This window comes from Diachasmimorpha longicaudata, chromosome 17 (assembly GCF_034640455.1).
Source record: "Diachasmimorpha longicaudata isolate KC_UGA_2023 chromosome 17, iyDiaLong2, whole genome shotgun sequence".
NCBI lineage: Eukaryota > Metazoa > Arthropoda > Insecta > Hymenoptera > Braconidae > Diachasmimorpha > Diachasmimorpha longicaudata.
The window spans coordinates 4,715,645-4,735,949 of NC_087241.1; the positions used below are offsets into that span (position 1 = coordinate 4,715,645).

General features: G+C 39.9%; 3 protein-coding genes across 11 annotated transcripts in view; 1 reads left to right on the forward strand and 2 right to left on the reverse strand.

The window, feature by feature from the left end:
• Positions 1–826: 826 nt before the first annotated feature.
• On the reverse strand, positions 827–11,743 carry LOC135170653 (RNA cytidine acetyltransferase). 2 transcript variants are annotated; one of them, XM_064136657.1, is made up of 3 exons: positions 11,509–11,743; positions 8,398–11,346; positions 827–933 (listed from the first exon to the last, which is right to left on the reverse strand). In XM_064136657.1, the coding sequence occupies exons 1-2, from the start codon at positions 11,614–11,616 to the stop codon at positions 8,425–8,427; spliced, it is 3,030 nt and encodes a 1,009-aa protein (XP_063992727.1). In that variant the 5' UTR covers positions 11,617–11,743; the 3' UTR covers positions 827–933; positions 8,398–8,424. The 2 variants fall into 2 exon arrangements, with proteins under 2 accessions (XP_063992727.1, XP_063992726.1); XM_064136656.1 differs by lacking the exon at positions 827–933 and having other exon boundaries at positions 8,232–11,346.
• On the forward strand, positions 3,825–8,269 carry LOC135170664 (FMR1-interacting protein NUFIP1-like). Its single transcript, XM_064136681.1, has 6 exons — positions 3,825–4,594; positions 4,955–5,146; positions 6,922–7,217; positions 7,322–7,557; positions 7,659–7,829; positions 7,918–8,269. The coding sequence occupies exons 1-6, from the start codon at positions 4,148–4,150 to the stop codon at positions 8,211–8,213; spliced, it is 1,638 nt and encodes a 545-aa protein (XP_063992751.1). The 5' UTR covers positions 3,825–4,147; the 3' UTR covers positions 8,214–8,269.
• Positions 11,744–11,919: 176 nt separating the features above from the next.
• Cnc (cap-n-collar) overlaps positions 11,920–20,305 on the reverse strand; it is a 53,383-nt gene continuing 44,997 nt past the window's right edge. For 6 of the 8 annotated variants that reach the window (XM_064136669.1, XM_064136667.1, XM_064136665.1 and 3 more), the window contains exons 8-13: positions 15,832–16,117; positions 15,535–15,680; positions 15,240–15,416; positions 15,005–15,124; positions 14,540–14,904; positions 11,920–14,443 (exon numbers count right to left, since the gene is read on the reverse strand). In XM_064136669.1, coding sequence (XP_063992739.1) covers positions 14,276–14,443; positions 14,540–14,904; positions 15,005–15,124; positions 15,240–15,416; positions 15,535–15,680; positions 15,832–16,117 — 1,262 coding nt within the window. In that variant the 3' untranslated portion in view covers positions 11,920–14,275. The remainder of the gene's footprint in view (positions 14,444–14,539; positions 14,905–15,004; positions 15,125–15,239; positions 15,417–15,534; positions 15,681–15,831; positions 16,118–20,305) is intronic. The other 2 variants (XM_064136668.1, XM_064136666.1) reach the window with 2 other exon arrangements.

Sequence of the window (20,305 nt, forward strand, 5' to 3'; positions counted from 1 at the left end):
TTTTTAACCAAAGACCGATTGTGTGCCTTAAAATAATCGAAATCTGAGATTACGGAAATGTGTAAATTCAAATGATCCATTTGCTTTTTGTAATTGCAGTGCATTTGTTATGATGACTTCAACGAGTGAGACTTAAAACGTTATTACGAAGATTATTGTAATATTTTTCTAAGTTATTTTAGACATTATTCAATGCCTAACTGGATCTAGTCCTATTTATAAAAATAATGGTGAATATGCGGAGGATATTTGTTAATTAAATTGAAAATTATTTAACTGGAAGTTGTCACGCCTGTATATAGTCGAAATGAGTCTGGTAATGTGTCCAGTCTCGTTGGAAATGTGATCGTGGAAAGTCAATTTGTTAATTGAATTATTTGTACCATAAATCAACGAAAGCATCTGCACACCGTCCTCTACTCGTAATTACCGTGCCCTTTATTTTTCAGTTATTAAAATTACATACCAGTATATACGTTCATTTCATACGCTCAGTGTAAAGAGATTATTGTTTATAGCCGTAGTAAATAAAAAAAATTGTTAATTAAAATTATTGAAGCGATACTTGATTTATGAAATACCCCTGAAAAATTCAAGCAACTCCTGGAGTCGCATTCAACAAAGAATTGCAATTAATTTCTAGTGATTTATTAGTGACGGTTCGATTAAATAAGAACTGGTGGTGAGTTCCAGGTAGATAGGAAAGAAACTGGAATTGAATAATTAAAATTACCTGTATTTTACGAGCTCTTTTCTTCAATTTCATTGATACTTGAATTCACGGGATTTTATTCTCACTGAACCTGTGGTTGTGAAGAGTTTCTCACTCACGTACACCAGTTTCCATTCATGCTTACGCCCATTCACGCATCTCCAGCTCACCTTGAAGGGTTTTTATTTGCACTGGATTTATGACGTTAAGAAGTTCGAATCCTGAAACAATAAAATTCTTAATGACGAGTCCCATCTCCCATTTAATTTTTTTCAGCCGAAGATCAATGAAAATATTTGCAAATTTTTTATCAGTCAGAAATCAATCGAAGGACAGATCTGCCTGCAGTCCTACTCGACTAGTGGTGGATATTAATTTCTGCGATAATTATTCATCCTCGGAAATTACGGCTTGAGTCAGTGTCAAGGGCAGTCGTATTAAACGATCCCTCTCGGCTAATTTTTTTTTTATATTTCTTTTGCATTATAAAACCGGCGTCGCATCTTTGCGGCGATTTTTTTTACTCCTCGCAAACTCGTTGAGGAGAGGGCTCGCTCACAATGACTGCAGGTTTCCTAATACGGTGCTCATGGTGAGACCTCAAGAGGTGGAGTAACGACAAAAAAAAGATTGAAAAAAAAAATTGGAGAAAAGAAGGAATTTTGGGTACGATATCACGTGAGCCTGTCGGAGAATACCATTTACCTGGTGTCTAAACACACTCAGAGGGCCCCATCGAATCGATATTGACTCCGAGTTTTTTATTACTAGAATCTGATTTCCTGTTGTGAAAGAAATGTGGAATTTTCGTAATGTCCCTTTGGCTTCATTAGCCGATACTGGGTAACGACGATACCGTAAAAAAGATTATAAATTGAGAAATAATGTCGGACGAAGCGTGGAAGTGCCTCGTAAAACATAGTTCATTGACATTTTTCGAGTTATTTATTTAACAATCCGAGGAAAGTGGAGTTCAACGCATGCGGAGGGGCGACGTGCAGCCCTCTGGATGAAGATCCTCGAGCCCCCAACACTGAGACCTGTTTCGTGTGTCCGGACAATCGAAAAATTAAGATGCACTTTGTTGCGTACAATTATGCAATTCATGTAGTTAATTTCGCGACTGTTGCATTCCATCTCGTTCATTGGCTCGAATCCAATGCTCGCCGCGTGTACTTTTACAAGTGCTTATTCGTCCGGGCTCGTGTGTGTGTGTGGACACGTTCCATCGTTCGTTCATCGTTCGTTTTGTCACACTATGTACTCCTGGGGCTTGATGACAAGAACGCCTTCATGAATGAACCCGATCGTGGAGGCACGACGTTTGCCCATCCAGACGTTGTTATTTACCTCTTATATTTTTTTTTTAACCCCCTCCACTCTCATATTTCTTTTTATTCTCTTTCCGTTTCAGTCACTTCATTTTACTTCATTTATTTTGTACCAGAGACTCCGGCGGAATTGGCACAATGCAGACGGAATACGTGATTATTTTCTAAGCATTAAGAGACTAGTTTTAACTATTCGGGTAAAAAACAGACGCCACCGGAAATCGTCATTCGCTTCGGGTGAGTTTTAATCCACCGTGAAACCGGAATCCTGGACACGAGAGTCCAGCACACTCTTCTTCGCCTTTCGTTGCGCTTCTTCAGCCCGAGGAAACTGCAGTCCATCAGCAATTGATTTTTTTTTTAATTAATTTTCTGCATAAATAAATTCCAGGGAATTTACATCGCTGAAGACCGCACCCTGTGGGTGCAGTGTGATGGGAAGACCCCTCGGGGAGCTGTGAAAAGGGGGTGGAAATAAATTAATCGCTTTTGTCTCGGAGAGTCTACGATTTTTTTAATCCGCTCTAATTGATAAACGAGAAGTCAATTTTCTTCGTCGGGGAGTGACCGCGTCATTTATCCGCGACGCACAAACACCAGACGATTTTTTTTCTATTCGAGTTTTGCGAATGTTCGGTATGAAGACACTGGTACTCGGTAAAGTTAATTAGGGAAATTAAAGCAGCGCGACTGGGCCGATAAAAGGTTTATCGTTTGCGAATGCTAACGACCCTCATTTTTATCCTCACTTGGTATTCAGCTCTCGACGATTCACGCGTTTGTGTTACCATGATACTTGGTTGAATTTAATACTCGTCATTTGAGACACCGTAAAATAAATTGACTACCTCGTACCCTCGTGTTTGTTTTTGCCCTCGGAATTTTTTTGCAACAGCGAATGATTCGCGAGAATTTTAAGTAGATGAAGTTTACCGGGGGGTTTTAAATATGTCAGACGTTGATGGCACGGGGTGAGTGGCGTTGCATTATGAGGGGACCTCATCTATTCATTTTTATGACTTAAAAATACATGAAAAGTTAAAAGAAAGTTTATTAACACGCCCTCTGGAGGTGTGTCAAAATCAGGGATGGGATTTCCCCCCGGAAAAATCGATTTCCGATCTTCTTATGACGTCTGATATTTTAAAAATTATTTTTAAATTCAACAAGATTTCTTTTTGCACTTTTACGTCCGGACTAAATACACCAGATGGGCCAACTTCTTGCACCACTCCTGAAGACTTCCCGACAGCTGCGGACCAAAGGAAACACTCTTAGTGCGCTAAAAAAATTTACAGCGAAAGGAGAGAGTAATGAGAGGCTACAAATATTGGTCTTTACGTGAGGCTCATCTCTTGCCACATGTTTTGCACTTATTTGGGGGCTTTTTGGGAGCCGATGGATCTTCAATCTGCTCCTTTTGCGAATTTAATTGTGGGGGGAGGGGAGAGAGGTGAAAGAAGATAAGGACAAAAACCCTCCCCGGTCTGAGAAATTCGATTTAGGGAACAGAAATTTGGTTTTCCCAGCAAAAAAAAATATTAAATTATATTCCGAATATCGCCACAAATCCGTTTTATATCTCAAAACATCATTTTCTCCGGAAATTTAAGGTGATTATGATTGATTATTAAGTAGCAAAAAATAATTCTTCATAATTTATCTATATCAACCGCGCAAAAAAATAAATTGCGTCTGTTATCGACTGCAGGGTAGACCTGCTGTCGCTAAGTAACCGACACCGGCAATTTTCCCCCGGGAGTCCGCCATTTTGGAAGAACCCACGCGCAAGCAGCTCTTTAGTCTGTACGTAAACTAGTGTTTGGTGTACCACGCTGACTGACGAATCGACATTTTCGTTAACAATTGGGAACGATAATTGCCCTCAAAACAGCCAGAGCTAGTCCCTTTTTCATCTCCAACTTAGATTACATCAACGGGTGAGTGATAACCAGAATTTTAAGAGATCTTCACATTCCGCGAGACAATCGATCGGTGGACATAACCTAGGTCTCCATTTTGGAGCGCAATTCTCGGGGAAATCGGAGTTGAAGGTCATTTAGTAGTGGATTGGATAAACAATTGAGGAAAAATTCGGGGGAAAATGAGTCCGTTGAACAGAGGGCCTCTGTTGGGTCCGCGAATGCCACCGGCAGGAATGCGTCCACCACCGCCTAGATTTGGTAGATTACCAATGCCAGGAATGCCACCACGCATGCCACCACCACCTATGCCACCAATGGCGGGTATGTTTGGGCCCATGAGACAGAGGATGCTACCACCACCACCGAGACCAGGGGGTATGATGAGACCCGGTGGGCCACCACCTCCACCGCCCCTCTTTGGGCCGAGAGGAAGAGGTCCACCGCCTCTGATGATGCCTATGATGGGGCTGAGGGGAATGGGACCAAGGGGTCCACCCATCAGACCTGGACCCAGGGGAATTCTTCTACCTCAGGGACCGCCTCACATGAGACCCAGGTTTCCACCCGGCAATGGTAATCTGAAGGCCAAGGCTATGAATAATGCCAAGAAAGTCAGCAAATTGGAGGTAATTATTAGCCGATAGATTTATTATTTTTTACTGAGGGCAATGGGCCCTTTGCTGGACGGTTAAGGGATTTTTTGGGGTCATAGTAGAATAGGGAATCGGAAAATCAGGGAACTAGACGTCTGACAGGTTTCTGAGAAACCTGATAAGCGGATTGAACCATCAATTTATTGATTTTCAAGAATCAAGTCGGGGAAATAAATATATCTTGTAGATTTACGCACCTTAAACAATTAAAAAAATCCAATTTCAAACCTCAAAGTCATCAATAATTGGACGGAGCCAAAAACCCAAGAATTTTGGGAATAATTGAGAGAAATAGAGTCAAAAAATTTTAAACAATGTCCCTCTGCCCTTCAGGAGCTTGAATTAAAGAAACCGTGGATGACAGACGAGATTCGAAGTGAAATTCAAAAGAAAAACAAACTCTATGCCAAAGCCAAAAAAAATAAGGACGCTAAAGAATGGGAGGAGTTCAAGGATCTGAGAAACAAAGTAACCAGAATGATTAGGGATGCCAAGAACGAGTATCTTGCCAAAAACCCAGAGCAGGTACGTTCCTCATTTCTTCCCTCACACATCACTTAATCTGCATTTGAAAAATTTCTAAAAATTCAATGACTTTCCAAAGTATTACTTAAGAAACCGATAACAGATACAATTTTAAATCTTCTGTTCCCAATCAATGAGAGAATTTTACTAGAAAAATTGGGTTGTTGCACAAGTTATTTTATTGGAATGAATGACTGATATTAGATGGTAATATTTTATTTCCAGCAAGAATACAAATTGATAAGTCTCAATTCCTCGATAATGATTTATTAATTTTGTATAATGAAAAGAAATTTTGAATACGGCTTCTAATATTTCTTATTCAATTGTGGCAATTGCTCAGAAAATAAACTAGTGCAAAACCCGCCAAGAAACGACAAACGTCAGTTGATAAAAGCCGATTTAATTCCAGGGTGGTCAGAAAACAGGTGATAAGAATACAGTTGAGTCCGAGGGTGTTCAGGAAACTGAAAAATGTGAAAGACAACCTGAACAAACCGTGCAAATGGAAGTTAAAGAGGAGACGCAGCCTACCAGCGAACAGGCTCAGTCTTAAAGCTTCGGGCTACTCCTCCAAAATTAAACTTGAAACTATTGAAAATGAGAAAAAAAAACAAGTTGATTATTCTAAATTTAAAGCCCTAATTTTGCGACGTAAACTAGTGCTCACGTCCCACTTTTTGTTTGAGTCAAAAACATAATTATAATAAACTAGTGGAGCATTAAATAATGTCGTAGCACTGACGAATGCATTGAAGCTTGAATATTGAATTTTCCAAATATTTTCGAAAATATTGAGTTGGTATGACTCGATTTAATTAATTATTAGGCCAATTCAAAATTTATAAAAAAATTAAATATGAAATGTGAAACATGATCTCAGGGGAAACAACGAATGAGAATGGAGAAATCATGTTTAATGTGAAAGAAAGGAACTAAAAATGTTGATTACATTGAATTTGATTGGACTAATAGATAACTATACTACTTCAATTTTATTCTTAACATTTTCAAAACAATCTCCATACTGAAGATCAATTTTCATTAACTAAAAATACAATGTTCAAAGACTGGTATCAATAAAATGCCAATGCACTGATTGACCAGTGCTTCGAGCCCAATAACATTCCTCGCTGACATGGCAATAGCATTGTGTCATTATGACAACACGAAACCGAGAGATCACAGATGAGATGAATTTATTTCTAGATTAATTTATTAAGTTATGGATTATTAACTTAAAGTAAGAACTCAATTCACTCCTGTCACTCATCAGGATTCCCTCCCTTGTATGTAGTAAAGAGATTTGTTTTCTGGCTTGATTCCCAACTGTCATCAATTTTTGTTCTTACTGTTTGTTTCAAATGACATTTGTACCTTGTTTGTAATAATCGGTATCCACACTATTATTGGAAATCCAGAGAACACGGTGAACATAAAGAAATAAATTTGTATTCAAATTTTAAATGTAAGGAATAAATGATATTTCTACAAGTTCTAAAACTGTTGTTTCTCGTTTTTTTTTTTAAAAGAATCTTTACATACGAAATGGTGAATTACTTGTCGTATTGCTGATTTATCTGAGTATTATGATTTTCCTCATACTGAATATGAAAGAGGAATGGAGATTATTATCTTCCCTGAAGCTTTTCTAGTTTCCTGAGCACCATTCATTTAGCAAAATAAATGGAAGATGTTTTTTCATTCGCCAAATACTATTAACACAACTTTTATTCTATTGATTTACAAAACGAATTTTAAGGAAAATCTTTTAGGCTGCCTTGTACCAAGATGAGACCTATTGTGATATAAGAGATGAGAATTATACGAGCAATGAGGAGGATGAGTCTTACTACTGTGAAATATGTGATCGTGAGTTTGAAACTGAAAAATTACTCGATCAGCACAAAAATACCCATCGAATTTGTGGTATCGATGGTTGTACATTTTCGGCTCATCCGAAGTTAGTTGAAAAACATATCACGATGCAGCATTGTACTGGATTGTACCACAGGATGAAGAATATTAAGACACCCGAGGAAATTGAGAATTGGATTGCAGAGAGGAAAAGGTAATGCGAGGGTCGGAGGCATTTTTGCTCTATCTATCTGTTGCTAAAATGTAAGAAGGTTAATTGTCCTTGATTCATGAATGATAATCTAATATTTATTGTAGGAAATACCCAACCGAATCAAACATTAAGCTGAAGCAAGCTGAGACTTTCGAAAAGAAAGAGCGAGGTGAAATTATCAATGAGACCAAAGGTAGATATCAGCCCACTCAGACTAACCACCCAGTACGTGAGAAGAAACGTAGGAGGAAGAAGCGACGTTTCGTCGATCTCAAACCAGAACCTGAAGTCGACCAAGTTATCGAGAGCTGCAACGGTGTTCAACCATTCAGAGGCACAAGTCAGGATTTTTCATTAATTTTTCACTGGCTGGTGTACTTGATTAACACCGCCATAAAAAGATTAATAATTTGTCATTTTAACTTTTTTCAATTTCCCCAGAATCATTAGTGGAAATCGAGGAACAACTCCCGAATGCTGAAGAGGAAGTCAGCAGTGCATCAGCCATTCAGTTCATTGAGGATGAGGATGACTTAACAATGCCGATTGTCTCAAAGACTCCCGTCAAAGCACTCGGTAGTTTAGTAGCTGATTATGGAAGTGATTCCGATGGTAATTATTTCCCTTGTTGTCAATCATTCACGAGTTCAAGTATTTAAAATCACCAAAAAATTACCCTACACTTTTTTATGTATTCAAGACCCCCCTGAGGAAGTACCAATCAAGAAAATGAAACTAGAAGACCCTGAAGTACCTGATTGTGTCCCGTCCCCTGTCAAAGCTCCCGTAACGAAAGAAAAAACCACTGGCGACGAGCTTTCCCGGGAAAAGGCTCGGAAGACATTGGACAGACCCTCACATCAACCGAGAAAATCGCAGCAGCAACCGAAGAGGTCAATGCTTTTGGCGCGATTGCTCTCGACATCCATACAACACGAACGTAATTACATATGTCAGTGTATAAAATACATAGTGGATGCGAATTTTTTCGACTAACGATTAAAATAAAAATCATTATATTTTTGTAAAATAAAACAAGTTTATTACACTAAGTTTAATTTACAGTGTTGTACCCAAGAACCAAAGTACAACGAACACCTCCAAATACCCCAAATCACAACATAATCATCTCCATTCAAGACAAGTCATAATTTGATTATCAAAAAAAATTTTTTAATACCTTTTCATCGTTAACTGTTCAAATTCATCACTTGGAAATTCCATGTTTGATTTTTTTCTTCTTCTTCCGCCCCTCCCCCTCCCGAAAATTTTCCTCTGGTAAAACCTCACTGTTCCCCCGTTTTTCCCCACTCTTAATCGAGATCAGAGATTTACTCCCTTTTCCCTTAAGCACATTACTCCATTCCTCCTCACTCCCCTTGATGGCATATTGTTCAAAATTCTCCTTTTTGAGTCTCTCAAGTTCCACCCTCTGTTTGTGCTTCAATTCCTTCGCAGCAACATCCAGTTCCTGCTGCAGACTCTTCCCCTTCCCCGCATCCACCCTCACCTCATCCTTTTCATCCCTGACCTTCATATTGCTCTCGACAAACTCCTCAGCAATGCCATTCAAATATTGCATGCACCTCCTTATAATCCTGTTGAACAATCCCAAAAGCTGTGAAGAAGGCAGGCCCAGCTCCTCCGACAGCTTATCAACAGTCTTCTGCTGCAGTCCAACCGCGAGCAAGATGGCCTCCTGCACAGCAGACAGCTTGACATCCCCCATCATCCCCAGGAAATAGAGTTTAGCCAGTGGTGGCAGTAGATCCATTACCAAATGATAATCCACCATGTTATTGGAGTAGCCATCGAGCCTCTTAAGGTCGTAAGCAGTGAAATAAACGTCCAGGACGTCCTTCTTGATGACAACGCTCTTCGCCTGAAAGGTCTTGTTGCTCAGCATTCCCAGGGCCAAAGCAGACGAATAAGAGGAGAAGCCATACGACAAGAGTGTGATAAATCTCCTTCTGAAGTCCTTCCAGAATTCCTGAAGCCAGTGAAAATCCTGTCCCCCAGAATCAACTTTACTGATCATAATGCAGGAGTGTTCCCCGGTGATGTCGTTCGTGGTCTGTCTTAAATAGACTGGGACAAAGCCTGCGCGTTTCCAGAACTTGAGGAGCCTGTCAGTCAGTCCAAACGAGACACCGAGATAATCCAGCCTCTCAGGTCTCCTCTCACTCAACTTGAGCAGCAATGGGGGCAGTGAGGCCCTGGGTTTGATAGTTTCTTCAAGGAGATCCACCTCCTCCTCCTCCACCCGATTGATCTCGTTCTCCTCAACCTCGTCGACATTGGGAATTTTCATCTCGTAGTACTGTTTCAAGAGCTCTAGAGCTCTTCTCCCATACCCCATGCTGTGATAGTCAGGATGAGTCGCTATCCTCACGATCCTGGCACCCGCCAGCCTTGGAAAGTCATTGTCCTGATATTGCTGGGCTATCGTCCAGGGGATGAGATCCCCAGAGGCTCTTTTTCCCCTACCTAAACCGTCAGTTACCGTTGAGCTACTGATCTCCCCCTCGAGACACACCTGAATGACAACAAGAATCTCAGGCAGTGTCTTCCTGTTGGAATCCACCGGTCCTAGTAGGCAGAACAGATGATGTGCAGGAGCGTCAGACATCATCTGAAGATCGTTCGGACTATTTTTGTAATGGGAAGCCACGTACAGGGCCACCAAACGCTGAAGAAAGAGCTCGGAAGCTTTGTGATATGAGAATAAGGTATCTCGATTGATGTAATAAAGCTGGCAGACGTCGGGTGGTGGGCATCCAGAGAGAACAGGTGCGTGAGTTATCGCATCAAGACAGAGTAAATTTGTTAGCCAATTCTCAACGTCATCCCCAGGTTTGTAACGAATCGATTCGTCCAGGGTTAATTCGTACAGCGTTCGGCCGATCAGAGCCTTGTCGTTCTTGTTATGAGTATTGGGGGCAGCTGTCTGACTCCTCAACTGCTGGAGAAGCTTGAGGGACAGAGATCTGCCAGTGCCTTCGTAACCGTTGATTGTCGAAGCCAGGAACACTAAATAAGGACCCAGCATTGCTTTGACATAGGGTAGAGGTATCGCTGCTGCCTCGTCGATGACCAACAGCTCAGCTTGACTCAGCTTGTGAGCATCTGTTGGATGAATGTACTGAATCGTCTGACGATGATCCCTGTGGACGTCGATTCTCACAGTGGCTTTATTGAACTCTGGATTTGTCGACTGTATGAGATCATAATCGTGTCGGTCTTCATAAGCAAGTGCTTGAAATCCTTTGACGATGAATTCGAAGAGGGTGTTGAGATTTTCCGGACTAGGACTCGAGATGTAGATGTTGGAGTAGCCGAAGGCAACAGCACCAGCAATTGCCAGACCCAGGGTCGCCGATTTACCACGTCCCCTGGCAGCTGTCAGAGATACCGTTGATCTGAGAGTCTTCTCGGAAATGGCCTCAATGAACTTCAGGAGAGCTTTGCCCTGGTCGACGGTTTTGCAGAGGTTGACCAGGGACGAGACAGGCTGGGTGTCCTGGAAGCTCTCCTTCAGGGCGTTCAGCTCGACATTCTCCTCACTCGATGGCAGCTTTGGTACTGGCTCGATTTTCAGGTTCTTGGAGGAGACCGGGAGGATTCGCAACTGATCGTCAACCACCAGGCAACGACTGCACGAGGACAAGGAGAGAAGGAAACGCTCATTGAATCTACACACCACGTTCTGATGGGCTTCTGTACGGTATCTTTGGTGGACGTCCATACTCATCGTGTAGAGCTGCTTCAGGGAGTTCACAGACTGCAGGAGGAGAACTATCACTCCTCCTCCTTCGACGGTTTCTATGGTTCGCGCCAGGAGGTTTGGAGTGAGTGCCTCGAAGTCCTGCAGTATGCACATACTGAAGGTATTACCCAGGATCTTGTGGGTCTCGTTGTAGTAGCAGTAACGAATTTTTGCTGAGGCGACAAATAACTCGAAGGGATCGTCTTCGTTTATGTCAATTTTTCCGGATTTTATTTTTTTCTCGATCTTTTTCTGACGCCGTTGACGGTGGCTGCTAAAGCCCAGGTCTTTTTTGTAGCACCAGAGAATTGAGGGACGAGCTTTGACCATTGTTTTTGATAGCATGTGGTTGATGAGGACTACCTGGAAGGGAAGGGATTCAACTACATAAATATGGAGTGGAAAATTGGAGGCGACATCGAGATGATTGGGAAAAAATTGAGGGGAAAGCCACAGTAGAATCCAGGGGTTGATTCTGGACCACGAAATTATAAATAAATTAAATTGTTGTTATTATTAGCTTACCTGATCTCTGGCTTTTTCGCCAATGACGACGAAAAATGTGCGATGGCCCTCGGCAACTCCATTATCGATTAAAACCCGAATTCTGTTGTCAATCTTCTTTCGAACCATTTTGTTTTTCAATTTTGAAGGCAACCGCGTGAGTAGTTTTTTGAGGTTAAGATCAACGTGGTCTTGAGGACACCCACTGAAATGTATTATTTACTGCCTGCACAGTATTTGTAAATGGCGACCTCTGTGTGCCACAGACAGAACACGCACAGTACACAGCGCCACGCACGGCGTCCCGAGGTAATTGTTACATAATTTTTACCCCCACAAAAGGTGAAATTCTCACCTGATGCGCAACCAATAATTAATTTTACATCTTCGAAATATTGTACCCGAAAACAGCAATAAAACATTAAAAAATGATTCCTGTAACCCATATACTTTATTAAATCCTCTTTATACAATGAAAATGGCGATTAGAGATCTAAAAATGCAAGTCTTATACAAAACCCCCATGTAAGAGGTGGGACAATAAATTTGTTCGAGTAATTTTCTTCATTTTCCTTTTATTTTCCGAACAAAAAATAAATAAAATTAAAAAAATTACTCATAACCTCGATCTCTATCTGCCAAGTACGGTACGTGAAAGCTTTATATCCCACACCCAGTACTGTAAATACATTCGTCAAAATGAACAGTCGAGAACGAAAAAAAAAACAAAACTACCCTTACATAATTTTTTTCCATCTCTCGAATTAGCTGTAATAGATTCCTTACGTTTATTCGTCTTTTTCGTTTAATTTTTAAACACATCTTTCGTTAATGATATCGTATAGCATAATTACGCAATATACTTATAGAAAAATTATACTAGCTACATAGATATTTACATAAAAAGGCAAATGTGAAATACCTGAATTATGTTATTTTTTTTCTCTCTATCAACTTTATTATTTTCTTTGTCTGTTAACATTATATAAAAATATTGATTCTTTAGTTAAAATTTTTCATTATATCGCAATACAGTGTATGCAGTATAAATATTGTAGCAATGCAGCAGTCACTTATGCACAGGTTTTCATTTTTTTCTCATAGATTTATGAATAATCATCAACTTTGCATTTATTCAGAATATACCTCAATCATTTGCCTTTTATTAATCAAACCACAATATGCGTCATAAATCAGTTAAATGCACAAATTGCAGGAAATGTTATCTATTATCTTCCCCTTCATATTGTTGCACAATAAGTTTTTTAAATATATCTCCATGGAAAATTAATTTCCCTTCGCTCATTACGACTGGTCTGGTGGAATTAGTTTTTCCCCCTTTTCGCTTCCCCTGTCCTTCTCTGGGGGACAGGTGGAGGATTTTGTCATTACTTAGCACCTAACAAGTTACAATTTATGCGCTGTATGATCACTCAGTGATCGCAATATGATGCATTCGAGTTTTCGTTTTAGATTGAGTGGTAGAAAAGGTGAAGCTCAATGTGACAATTTTATTTGTGTTTATGGTGATGATTCTGGGGTTCAGGTGACAATTTCTGAGGACCTCTCCGGTGAGGACAACCAAATCTGTAGATAATCTACAGATCTACTGACAATTCTTGAAATTTTTCAGTCCTTTACCCTCAGTGATTTTTTTTTGGAGAATATCTCGTTTAGGTTCAGGGACAATCATTAAAAACTCGTTGACTTTGCCCACTTCCCGATTGAATTATCTTCCTATTACCTTCTTAAACTAATCTATACAAATCAAATTTGTACGTGAATCTTTACAAGAAGCATTTGTCTTTAATGAATGCACAGGGTTGAACAGACACCAGCTGTCGCCAAAACAATAAAACAAAATAATTTTTCGGCTCTTGAACCAGTGGATTTCTCTTGTCCCTCGGTCACGCAGGAGGTTAAAGTACTGGGTGGGAGAAATATCTGGGATTCGTTAATCCCTCACGTCTGGCGGAACCTCGATTTTCATTTTCTCGTTTAATCTCACGACCGAAGTGATAAAACGAATCGTTTCTTCGTGATTGCGAAATTCGAATGACACCGAGAACGAGTCGATTGATGTGAAAATGTCTATTGAATATTCACTGATTTTTTTGTAGACAATTTCATTGGCTACAAAGAAATCGGAAATCTTGTTACATTTCCTCTTCAAACCACTTCCTATCGATCATCGAGATAATCAATAAAATCCGGATGGGGAAACGCATTTAATCATCGGCTCATAATTATTTTTCGTCTTCCCTGACTCGTTCATTTTCATTTCGAATAATTAACAATAAATTCATATCCGATTACACGAAACATTGAACAACATTTCCTTAATTATCTTGATTAATGCTTTATCAAACTCACCGAGAATAATTTTCACTATGAAATTATGATTGAAAAATCGAGGTAGGTTTAATCATTCATTGGCATTTAAACACTCAGCATTCGTCAATTCCCTCATTAACTTGAGCGAGATAAATAATAATGGCCTCTGGTAGAGCTATTAGAGCATCGCCGTTAATACTCAGTACCTCAGCTCTCATGGCCAAGCATCACCAGAAGTTAATCATCGTCCAGGTAAACTCAACAGCATGATCTACAGCTGCACAAAATTCTCAGACTTGATTTTATTAGTTTATTAACCTGCTGATTATTGTTTTCGTTGTTTTATCCATCGATCGGTTCATCGTGACCAACGCAATCCTACTGTACGTTGAATACATATTTTGAACGGTGATCTCCTGATTATCAATCGCAATGGAGGACGATAACATGAATTTCATTCCTTGTGATCAGGATCAGGTTTTGTTTTTGGTTCCATTGTCGATGATCGCGAGTGATGGGAATTTGTCTGATTTTTTGGTACGAGGAGAACATTTCCCTCGGCTGATTGCTGAAAACTGTACTCGTTACGACTGTATTGGTTGCCATCTGGGTCTCGCATCGACTGCAATGAACATAAAAGGTCAGAATCAAGAGATCGAAGGGCTCCAGAAGGGCACAAGACAGTTATGTTCCTAAAAAATGCTTAAACTCAACAAACCTGGAATACATGAGCATACAGCTGATGATACTTGGCTTTAACCCGTTGTGTCTCCATTAACATAAATTCCCGTTCACGAATAAGACGCAATTTACGATCACGCATTTCCTTAACTTGATCAGCAAGACTGATAATCTGATCGAGCTTACGTTTGCGACAATTTTGCGCCGCTACTTTGTTCTTTCCACGCCTTCTTATGTCACGAATAAGCGTCAACTGTTGCTCACTGAGATCGTATTTACTCAGACGTTCGTTAAACTCGTCCATGGGTAAATTTATGATGTCCTGAACAGTTATCGGGACATTGAGGGATCTCGCTTTCTTCTCATCTCTGGTCAAGTGTTCGTCTGCGTCGTGTTTTCGTGCTGTGATAAAATCATTTAAAATTTACCATCGAAACTAATTAAAAATACCACAGAATAGAAGACTCATTATTTCATATTCATAAATTAATTTGATATCTACCTTTACCTTTTTTGTCACGCGACAATGGTCTCTGCATCGGTCCAGAGTTGTCACCAGGAAGGTGGTACGTGTGGTTATGGTGAACATGCTCCAAAGCTGTTCTTCCGGGGATTTGTGGCACTGATAATCAAATTCAACAAACATATATTGAAAATTCATTAGAGAACGAGAATAAAAACCTTTTCTAGATTTTTTTTGGTCGAAAAAATTCCAAGTCTATAAATTGGCTAATTACCGGCTTGATGTCGTGAAAAATCAACACTGCAACTGTATTTGAGCTCCGGTTGAGGTCCAGCTGCGCCTTCAATTGGTCCTGAATATGCATTACCCGGAGGTCCAGCACCTACGGTGTGGGCATCATATTCGTACTTTATTGGGGTAGTTGGATGGGGACTGGCACCAAGCAAAGACCCTGTGCACAATCCATGAAATAAAATTACTAACGATTTAACTTGTCAACAATTAGAAAATTGTTCTGACGAGCAAGGGAATAAGTTCATCTAGAATTAATCATTGATTCAACCACTCACCAGTCCCTTGCTCTTGGAAACACCTCTTCCCAAACATTTGGTGCTTCTTCTGGGCAACAGGAGGTATCCGGTCAGCTTGGCAACGTGGTGACCCTCCATTCCTCCCCCCTATCGAGTAATTGCAGTCATATGGCATGCGATATTTACTGCAAGAATAATCGGTTATTCATTTTTTAAAAATTATTCTCTATCTTTGTCTGTAAAAATTCAATTATTGAAATGAAAAAAAAAAGAAAAATTATTCTGATGTCCCTGTCATCATAAATTCATTGCTAGGTCATCCCCAAGAACAATTACCTCGCATAATCCATGGAATAATGTGAATCAGGCTGTGTGTGACTGGAATTGGATCCAGTCTCCATCCACTCTCCATCAGATAGTGGTCCACGTTCGCTCCCCATGCTGCTGACGGCGCTGTCACTGGATGCGTCCATCCTCTCGTCAGTGACACCTCCCAGCGAGGTAACACCAGCTCCAGATCCTCCATTATTACCCGCCCCCTGTACTCCAGGCAATGCAGCTGCACCTGTTGGTCCTGACGCATTGTTGCTGCTGTTGTCCAGCATTCTCATCGAGTACATGCCTGACGATAAACAGAGCAATAAAAAAAAACATCATAAATAAATGTCAACAAACATTTCTTGGAAAATCAACGAGTCCCACAGCCACTGTCAGCCAATAAGATATAAATCAATCGACCTGATGTCACCGAGAATTCATAATTATTTATGCATTTTGTTGGATGGAAATTTCAACGCCAAGATACAAATAGATGAGTTGCGGAAATTATTGCATAATTCAATCGGGTTTATTAACGATAAGAGCGTTATTTTCAAGGCCCTGAGATCAGCGAGAGTCATTCGTATCGGTTGACTCATCGACATTGACAGACTTTCAGAGAAATTCAACAAGACGTGAGAGAATGATCCGCTGACATTAATTTTATGCCACCGACACAATTCAGAGAATATCTTTTGTACAGTTGGATCTATGGCGGATATCAGGTGTCAAATCTAGCGTTTCAGATCGACCTGGTCGACGTTGTATTGTGTTTATCTCCACTGAGAGATAAGAGCAATTGACAAGAGACCGGAGGAAATTTTGAAGAATAGAAGGGAAACTGTCAATTTGCCTTATCTTGGGTGTGATGAGGTCTGACAGGAAATGTCAGGAGAATTATTTCTGTAAAATTACCCGTAACAAAGGCAATCCATGTTCATGTTCGAATTATCAACAAAAATGTTAATATATTGTTGATTGATTTGCAATTAATTTTGTGGTAAATTCATTAAAATCAACATCAGCCTGACCGGAATATAAAAATGAGAGAAAAAAAACGGTGATGCCAGAATTGACGGAAGAAATTGTCGGCTGACTAAGCAATAGTTCCAGTCACACGACAATACCACAACGAAAATGATAAATCATGCATGAGGTATTGGCACATTGGCCCGTACGATAAAAACACTCATCCGCATATTCATCCATCCGTTAATATCCTGTCCCAAGTTGATTAGCACAGTTGGAGAAACTAACGGGTAATCCGTTCAATAACACACCGATAATTTGATATCAGTTGTAACTTCTGGGCTTTCAGGCTCATCCAGGTTTTCGTCATTTTGCAATGATCATTTGCCCATTTTTTTCATTCATACTTCACACACGAGTTCATGAATTCATAAACACACACTTCCACTTTGTAAACAATTTTAATGACGTTGCGATGACTCGACATTTTCCACGCTATCATGATTAGAACGATACCGATTATTGAACGGCTTTTTCTTGTCGCACATGCCCTGACTTTAATGGAAATTCAGGGAAAGATCGTAATCCCCTTCCGCGGAAAATCATCTTTCGTTCAATGTCCGGTATCAGCGGATCTAATGATTGGACTTGGACGAGTGACGAATTATTTCGAAGGTCTCAAAAAGATATTGAAAATGAAAAAAATTACGAAGAACTTCCCACAACCGATCTAGAGATATTTACGTTCCCCGGAAAGGTTGGATATTATTGTTATCTCCTTTATCATCGAAAGAACATGATCTGATTTGAAAACTCTCGAGAACAAAAGAAAAATCGTGAATTTTCACTCAGCCGATCTCCACAAAGTTTCGATTTAACCCGAGCAATCTAACGATGTGTATTTTTACTTTTGTATTCGTCATGGAGATCAATTAATTGACCTTCATTAATTATTTTCCGTATTTCCATAATCACAGGTACCTACTGGTGCTGTAAACGATGATTCCCATGCTCGACATTCAGAAAATTCAGAAATTTAACCGAATCCTCCGAATAAATTCTAGATTAACAATTTTATATTTTTTATCTATTTTTTTTAAATCCGATTTGTTTACTGGCATCACTGATCAAATCCTCACTTGGCACTAGTCACCACCAGTCACCCCAAAATTCATTTTGATGTAAAAATTTTATCCCACGAAATAACAGTCTCTTGGAGGGAATTTTATCCATTCTGACATCGCAAACTCGGTTTCAAATCCCCAGATTACTCAACACTTTATCTTATGATAATGCGATATCATTTCGCAATTTCACAGTACAATGTAACACTGAAAAGAACAAAGTGCCACCATTAAATAAAAATCAGAACTAATCAATAATTAATTGCAATTGCTACACGATTTTTCACACTCGGCAATTCGCTGTCTTCACTTCATTCATAATTCCAATCGTAATTCCATTTTGAGAGTGAAATTACGCTCTCGGAGTCTTGACACTTGACAACGAGACAGCGATTAATCAATTAATCAATTAATTATTTGAGTTATCATGACATGCGATCGTTTAGGAAATGAAAGAGCGTCCGCTCATTTCGAAACACCAGATACCACTAACTTAGTAGTCGCGAGTGTCAACCGATCGCGGGCATTGTCACTGCGGTTTGTTAATTCATTGTCAAATGGGTTTTGACGACTCCATAAAATACGCGAATTAACGTACAACCATCTGGATGATGCGGGTGAGGATGTGAGGGAGAACTGAGAGCCGGAGCTGTTGCTGCTATTTGAGAAAGCACGAACAGATTGGCATGTGTAGCATCATCGAGGTTTCTTTCAATGACTCACCCCACTACTCCGTCACGGTTATATGTGGTTCGTTGACGACTGGATGATCTTCTGGTCGAGGAAGATATGAAATTTCATTCATTGTTTATGAAAGCGAAATTATAGTTTTATTCGCTGGGGAACGGTGAATTTATCGGGGAGAAAAAAATGAATGCTTTGTTGGACATTTAATCTAGAAAAAAAAGTCTGATGATGTTTCCTTGGGAAGTCACTTATCGTCGAGATAATTCACGTTGAATAACTGAGCTGTTCCGTGAAATTTTATAATTTTTTGATAAATCGTCTTTCAATACTGTAATTTACCCGAAGAGGAAGGGCTTTTGGGCAAAATGTCAAGAGACCTTTTTTGTGGACAATTAGATTTCAAAAAAAAAATATTGAGTGATGTTTCCTTGTAAAACCAGTCATTATTAAGATAATGCGTATTTAATGAAAGATATGAGTAAAGTGAGACGTGCGTTTAAACACATCCCAGGATGAATCATCATCATCACCTTTCAACAAAAAGATGTGACTCAAATTGCGCGCCCTGATGATGAATTCAACGGGTCCTACACTACCCAGAACAATTCTTGAAACCATCAGTGTCTTAAATTATTTAAATATTCACGGATGTATCGTAAAAATTGTTTATTACATGAAAAAAAAAATACGACTGTTTATAATTCATTGGGTACATACATTAATCTATTTCCGGTCGTTAAAAAAACGTAAAAATTTCCAAATTAAGAATGAAACGTTTTGGAATGGGTGTCCATTTTACCCCAGGTGTACGACAACCCTAGCACCCCTAGAACGAAGTGATTTACTTTGTCAGGCACGTCGATTCCCCAATAAATCATCAGCCAACGGTCATCAGATCTCGATAAAAAAAACATGACTTCATGAAGGTAAATTGCGTTATTCTATTATTACAGAGTCTCTATCCCGAGATTGTATGAGTCACTCCCTGGCAAAAGATTGTGAAATGCTCGGTGTCGCGCGCCGAATCATATCCGAGGAATTGAGACACAGTAACGTACATGCAACTACAGACGTGCCTGGTCGACGGTTATGTACCACTGGACACATCTGTAATTGCATATCCAGGGTTTTAATAGCCCCTCCAATGACATGTCCTCCATCCCTCATGTTCATTCATTCTGTCAAATATTTCCCGCATCCGATCAACATTTTAAACTTCAATTTCCCCAGACTAGAGTTATTAACTTGGAAAATTATTCATTCAGGGACACCTTTAGCCCCAGATTAAGCAGAGATCCTCAGGATATCACACCTCGAGTTAATTACGAAAAAATAATTCATTACATGTTTGAACCACGCGCCACGTTACCACTTGACTCATGAATGTCTCGTCTCACAACTGACATGAGGAAAATGTGATCCTCGCATGACGAGCGGACGTCGTCTAGGTACTAGGGAAACTGGTGAGCCTTGGATCTGAGAAAAATGTGATGATTGTCAATGGATGACGTGTTCCATTCTGTTCCATGTTATCATTGTTCCATTCCTCTGTACTCTGGAAGGTTTTTTGGGAATCAGGAACATCCAAGTGGCTTTTAAAAGCCAGGGGACGAGTCTGTCCCCTTCACACTGGATTGGTGAACGTCGTGACGATTCTGTCGATATAAAACTTGACTTGTTGGTGACTTTCAATCGATGGCCCGGTATTTCAG

Bases quoted from the DNA above. Each gene is read 5' to 3' on its own strand.
- LOC135170664 (XM_064136681.1), top strand. From the start codon at position 4,148: ATGAGTCCGTTGAACAGAGGGCCTCTGTTGGGTCCGCGAATGCCACCG. The intron at 7,218-7,321 runs GTAATGCGAGGG...TATTTATTGTAG, and splicing joins TGGATTGCAGAGAGGAAAAG to GAAATACCCAACCGAATCAA. The intron at 7,558-7,658 runs GTCAGGATTTTT...CAATTTCCCCAG, and splicing joins TCAACCATTCAGAGGCACAA to AATCATTAGTGGAAATCGAG.
- LOC135170653 (XM_064136657.1), bottom strand. From the start codon at position 11,616: ATGGTTCGAAAGAAGATTGACAACAGAATTCGGGTTTTAATCGATAAT. The intron at 11,347-11,508 runs GTAAGCTAATAA...CTTCCCTTCCAG, and splicing joins GCGAAAAAGCCAGAGATCAG to GTAGTCCTCATCAACCACAT.